The 5,856-nt window shown below is 32.9% G+C and overlaps 1 protein-coding gene across 1 annotated transcript; it reads right to left on the bottom strand.

The window, feature by feature from the left end:
- Positions 1–447: 447 nt before the first annotated feature.
- Positions 448–4,748, bottom strand: LOC106054904 (ATP synthase lipid-binding protein, mitochondrial-like). Its single transcript, XM_013210993.2, has 6 exons — positions 4,615–4,748; positions 4,340–4,412; positions 3,494–3,553; positions 2,644–2,736; positions 2,347–2,443; positions 448–1,266 (listed from the first exon to the last, which is right to left on the bottom strand). Exons 2-6 carry the CDS (start codon positions 4,382–4,384, stop codon positions 1,103–1,105), a joined length of 459 nt encoding a protein of 152 aa, XP_013066447.1. The 5' UTR covers positions 4,385–4,412; positions 4,615–4,748; the 3' UTR covers positions 448–1,102.
- Positions 4,749–5,856: the final 1,108 nt, after the last annotated feature.

Below are 5,856 nucleotides of genomic sequence, written 5' to 3'. Positions count from 1 at the left end.
TTTGGATTCAGGGAAAGTAGGAAAGTAATTTGCTTACATTTGTAGCACTCCCTACAACAAATCTTCATGAAACAATTCATACTCACTATATAACAAACATAAATAAAAGAAATGGTGTCTGCTTGAACTGCCTAAATTTTCATTTTTTAACATTTTGTAGTCTTAGTAACATGGGCATGGTGGCTAAATGATTTATAAAATACTGAACTGAGGTGTTAGATCTATTTCTCAAGAGATTGGGATTTTTAGAACGCTAGAAATCCACCCAATAGTTAGGTTAAATTTAGTTTAAACATAAAAAAAATATTTTGGCTTAAAATTCCTTTTTTTTTTCCAGGATGAATTTGGCATGAGTAGATTGAAAATGCATAGGACGCAATTTTCTTTCTGAACTAATATTTTAGATTTAAATGGTTAAAAAAAAAAAAAAAAAGCAAATACATATACTTTATCAAAACAAGATTTTATTCTTCTTTCAGCAACCCCTAAAAGGTTGAAAAGAACTGTACAGTAGCTCACAAACCTTCAATCGAACCATCTTTTACAATGAAAAATATACTAAACCAGAGCTTGTAACCAATAGCTGACAACAGTTTGAAAAAAATTACCCAACTGAAGGAAAAAGATCAGAATAGTCAAAATAAAAAAGATAAAAAACACTCATCTAATACATGATACTGAATTTATTGGCATTAAATTGTTCTTTATCACAAATACAGTATACAGAGGCAAAACTAACATATTCAACTTGGCTGCTACATAAACAATGCTATCTGCTTTGTCTCTTTAGTCAAGTTAGTAGATAGCTGTATAGTAGTACCTCCAAATTCAGTCATTAAAACTATAAAATACAGCAGAAAACAGAACTACAATTAACTCCCAATACTAATAAATACTCCCACCCGTTGACAAATTACTGCCAACAAGTTCTCTTGGTCTATGCATATTTTCCCTTTACAAGATTCATAAGAATTTTACTTGGTCTTTTATGCACACACACATCTTCGCAAACAATAACCATTATATCTTTAAGATCAATTGCTAAGTTGTTTTTTTTCTTAGTAACAAAATGTAAATGTGCTCTATGCTTGCAATAATGATGTTAAAATGCAAACAATAGCAGGAAGGCCATCATAAGACAAAACAGACCCATAGCCTCAGACAGAGCAAATCCAAGAATTGCAAAGGAGAATAACTGTCCCTTCAATGATGGATTACGAGCATAGCCAATAACCAGACTTCCAAAAACACTTCCAATTCCAGCACCTGAAAAATAGGTTTCAACCACATGAAAAACAACCTTTTGGCATTTCAGTCAATTCATTTAAATTACAAGTTCTCGTACAACAGTTTAAGTTTTTTTGTGTTTTTTTTAGACACTTTCTCTTTTATTTCAAAACATTCTCATAAAAAAAACACTAATGGCAGAGAACAGAAAAATAATAATAGTGCTTAGTTGAACAAGATTAAAGAAATATGTGCAGAAGAAATTTTTGGAGTGAAAATAGAATTTTGCATGCACGAGAAAATAAAATTGGATTAAGATTGTCAATGAAATGTGACTTTTTTTGGTCAGAAATCCAACCTTGCAGTTTGGTACATAATGCTGTACAGAAGTAAGTAAAGTTACCCTTTCAGGCCTTGAGATATATAGGGCAAATGATGTAAAGGGCATCCGTTCCTGTGGCCTATGTTTAATGAGGGTATAATGTTGCCAGCACAACGCCCAACAGCCTTTACTTTACCCAACTAGAGCCAGGTGGACTCAGAGGCCCATAAAGAGCCTGATATTAATTATCGAAGTTCACTAGGATACAAACCCGAGACACCCGGTTCAGAAGCCAAGTAGTGCTTTACCACTCAGCCACCACACCTACTACTTATAGATTTCACTTATTACCTCATAATCTTAGCATTTAAATCTTTGAGAATTTCTTGGAACATTTTTATAGCAGAAGTTATATTAATCCAACTAATACTGTATTAACAATAAAATAAATTTCATGCATAAATTAGTAAATATGGGCATTTTCAAAATGCAACAAATCAAATTTTTTTAAGGATTTGGCAGAGGGGAAGAACATAAGCCCCCACAAATAGCAAAGGGGATACTGCAGCGCCAAAACAAAAGATTCCAACTGAATATGGCGCCTCAACGGAAATGCCAGTGGAGATGGGCAAACAACCCTATGATGGTCAGCGTGGTACATTCAGGACTTATGGGGTATAGCTAACTAAATCTATGAAAAAAAAAAAAACTTCCCAACAGCCTATGTGGACGCACAGATGCTGAATCACTAATGGACTTTTTCTAGGTATCAACTTGATTACTGATAAAATATTTACCAGATCCAGCAACACCCACTGTGGCAGCTCCAGCACCAATGTATTTGGCAGCTTGATCGATATCCCTCTGGATGGCACTGGTCTGGAAAGTTCTGATCTGAAATTTTAATAATGACAAATTTAAAAAAAAATTAAAAAATTAGCTTTTAACTTGAAGTAAATTACTGAAAATGTTTGTTTCTTCAGTGGTTCCATGTAACAGCAACCATCATTTAAGTCTGGACATAAAAAAAAATATATCATCATGTGAAACAAAAGCCACCAATGTCAGCATTGGCACTGAATAAAAGTATTTACCTGGTTGATAAGAGATGAAAAGTTGGGATTTTTGGATACTAGACTGAATACATTGTTTCCACTGTAATTAGATAAGCTAGCACTTGGCTGAGGCTGTTAAAAAAAAAAAATTATAAAAAATACATACATTGATTCAGATGTAATTTTAAAACATGCATACTTGGGACAACTTAGATTTGATAAACAGGCTAGGCCTAACGCGAAGATATATAGCGTAGGTTACTTTCTCAAAAGGTTTGTACCACTTCTTTGAAATTTGGCAAAGTAGAGTTCAGATACTTTAATCTTAACTTTGCGCAAGAATAAAAAGTAACAATCTATTTTTTCTAATCTGAGTGACTGTTTTTTTAAGAATAAGAGTAAACTTGTAATAATACTGGCTAATTTCTTGTATTGTTATCCCAATGGTTAAATTGGTGACACAGCATTATAACCATGACCTAGTAGACCTTAATAAAATACTGACTTCAAGGATTTAAAAAGGCATGAGCACCAAGCAGAGGCCATGGAGAGAATGAACTATGTAAAACTGGCATTTCTGTCCATCATAAAAAAAATCTAACCTTTCTAAACATGATCACTATAGTTACATACACATGATATATTCATCAAAAACTATTTCACAAAGTACACTATTAAAAGGAATATAAAAATATCAATTTCACAATAACTAATTGTAGTTGGTCAAACTTGACCTTCAGATCAATTGTCCTGTTTTATGGCTCATTAAAAATTCCATTTCTAAAATGCAATCAAATATAAAACAATATTTATAGGACTAAGTCGTCATTAAGTAGTAAATATTAGATACCACACACAGTTTTTAATTATGATAATTCAGTGGCCTTACCTCAGACCGTACAACAACTGTGCTTCCCAATGGCCTTAAAGCTGAGCGACTGGCAATGCTCTGGAATAAAAATGCATTGAATTGTACAAGAATTTCTAAAAGCAGCAACAAACATCTAATTTATTTGTACATGAACAAAGACAGTGTCCTTAATGTTCAAGGTTACACAGAACAATGGTATTAACAGAATGCAGTAATGTCAATAAAAATAAGCAGCCTATATTTGAACTATTGATTAACACAAACAAGTGAATTAATGTTACATTAACTAAAAGTATAAAAGCTGATTAACCATAGATCTAGATCTTCCAGAACAAGTGACAAAAACAAACTAGACTAGATCTAGACTAGGTCACTAGAACCTAGATGTCAACATTCTAGATCTTGATATTTAGCTAGTTTGGTCATTTTTTTATAACAATTTAGCACATATGATTATTTCATTTTATTAGATAGCTAGGCCTAGACTTGTTTATAACAATTAGGCTACTTACTTTTGTAATAACACTCTTAAACATTCAAAGTAATGAAAAGGTCATTGGTAGGTCATGTAAAGTTAACTAAATTTTACCTCAATATCATAGTTTTCCCCTAATACCAGAATGCATCTAGATTTAAAATTAATGTGTAGGCTTTTAGATCTAGATTGTACCTAACTGTAAAAGTTTGTCATGGGCAGTTAGATCTAAGTGCACTACAATAACAATGCACTCATCTTTTGAGAGCAGCTACACAACAAACCTTTTTACTTATCCAAGTTATTTAAGCAATAAAAATAGTCAAGGTTGCAATAAAATAGCGACAAAAATTGATTGAGATTAGACTAGATCTATATAATTAACTCACCAGACATCTAGCTGACTGTTGGGCGACTTTAGCACAGGCGTACATAGTTAACTTTGTTATTAGTTCGTCGAACCTGAAGAAATAAATAGATATTTTAAGCCGGTAGAAACTAGGCTAGTTGATTTTTAGTCTAGCAGAAATAAAACTATTCCAAATGTTTTTAAGCCGATATAATTTCTGCAAAAAGGTATAGAATCGTTTGCCGAATCATTGACGTCTATAAAACTAATGGATGATAAAAATTTACTTCGATAGCGAACTGATTTCACAGTTACCTTAACAGTTCCAAGGGCCTATCTAGAGGTGAAAACGAAGGAGACCTTAACGATGCGCATGCGCATGAAAGAAACACATCCGGCTCCTGGTTGTAATAAGTTATATAAAAACATGAACGATACAGAAAATGACCTTACAATCAGATTTAGATCTAGATTAATAGTTTAATTCTTCCAAATCTAGATATAAAAAAAAAAAAAAAATTATATAGATTATAAGTAAGTTCCCGTTTAAAAGCACATTCTATGATGAATGTCAAAGTACGATTGAAATATTTATTGCAAAAAATATTCATTTAGTCATTAAAAATACATTTAGACGAAGCGGAAAACAACAAAAGATACTGATCTCCCTCCCCCCCCCCCTTTTTTTTTCCCCCGTGATTTTTTTTTTCTCTTCCCTCTTCATAAACTATAGACCAATCTTAGGCCTTTAGGCCTACCTGTTGTGAGCAGAATGCTACATTTTTTTTCGGGGGGGGGGGGGGAATGGCTTAGGCGAAGAAAAATATATATATAGATCACTGATTCCCAAAGTGGTCTATATAGACCCCCAGGGGTTGACGAAGTCTTCCTAGGGGCCTACGAAAGTGAAAAAGTAAATTGGGGGTCTATGAGATGTCCATGGCGGTCTACGATAGTGGATTTCATTTAAGCAAGTCATGACTTTAACTTTCACACGCCGTTAAAGTAACTATTTCAAACACATATAAATGATTTGTACCTTTGTTATAAATATTTTTTCTGCTATTCAAATGTAAAGATAAAGGCACATTCCTCGTCCCATATGCTGGGACAAATTTGTACAAATACTTCTTCTTCCCTAGTTCTATTAGAGCATGGAATGAGTTGCCTGAGCTAGCCAGGAAAACCAGTGACTTGGCAGAATTTAAGTCATTGGTTAATATGTATGACTAAATGCATGACGCGTAGGACGTAATCATCTTCTTTTTTGAAGTAACGTCTGTATTATGTATGATAATAAGATAAGATAAATTGTTGTAGCCTATTTAATTTCAATACTTATTTAAATAGTTAATTTTGTCTACATGTAACTAATGTTTAACAAAAAGAAATCTAGATTTTTACAGCGTTGATTATTTATTTCCTTGTTAAATAAGCGGTTGTCTAAGTGCCTTTTTATGACCATAAACCAATTACAGTGGAGAATTATTTGAGACGATGCCACCCTGATAAAAAGATAAAGGCTTGAAAACATTTCCAAAACTCAAAGATAAAGTT

Source organism: Biomphalaria glabrata, chromosome 11, assembly GCF_947242115.1.
Source record: "Biomphalaria glabrata chromosome 11, xgBioGlab47.1, whole genome shotgun sequence".
NCBI lineage: Eukaryota > Metazoa > Mollusca > Gastropoda > Planorbidae > Biomphalaria > Biomphalaria glabrata.
Note: the sequence above shows the minus strand (reverse complement) of the source record. Positions and strands in the feature narration are given on the sequence as shown.

Coding starts and splice junctions, on each gene's coding strand:
- LOC106054904 (XM_013210993.2), bottom strand. CDS start 4,384: ATGTACGCCTGTGCTAAAGTCGCCCAACAGTCAGCTAGATGTCTG. Junction 2,737..3,493: donor CAGTTGTTGTACGGTCTGAG/GTAAGGCCACTG, acceptor TTTTTTTAACAG/CCTCAGCCAAGTGCTAGCTT. Junction 1,267..2,346: donor AGTGGGTGTTGCTGGATCTG/GTAAATATTTTA, acceptor CCTATTTTTCAG/GTGCTGGAATTGGAAGTGTT.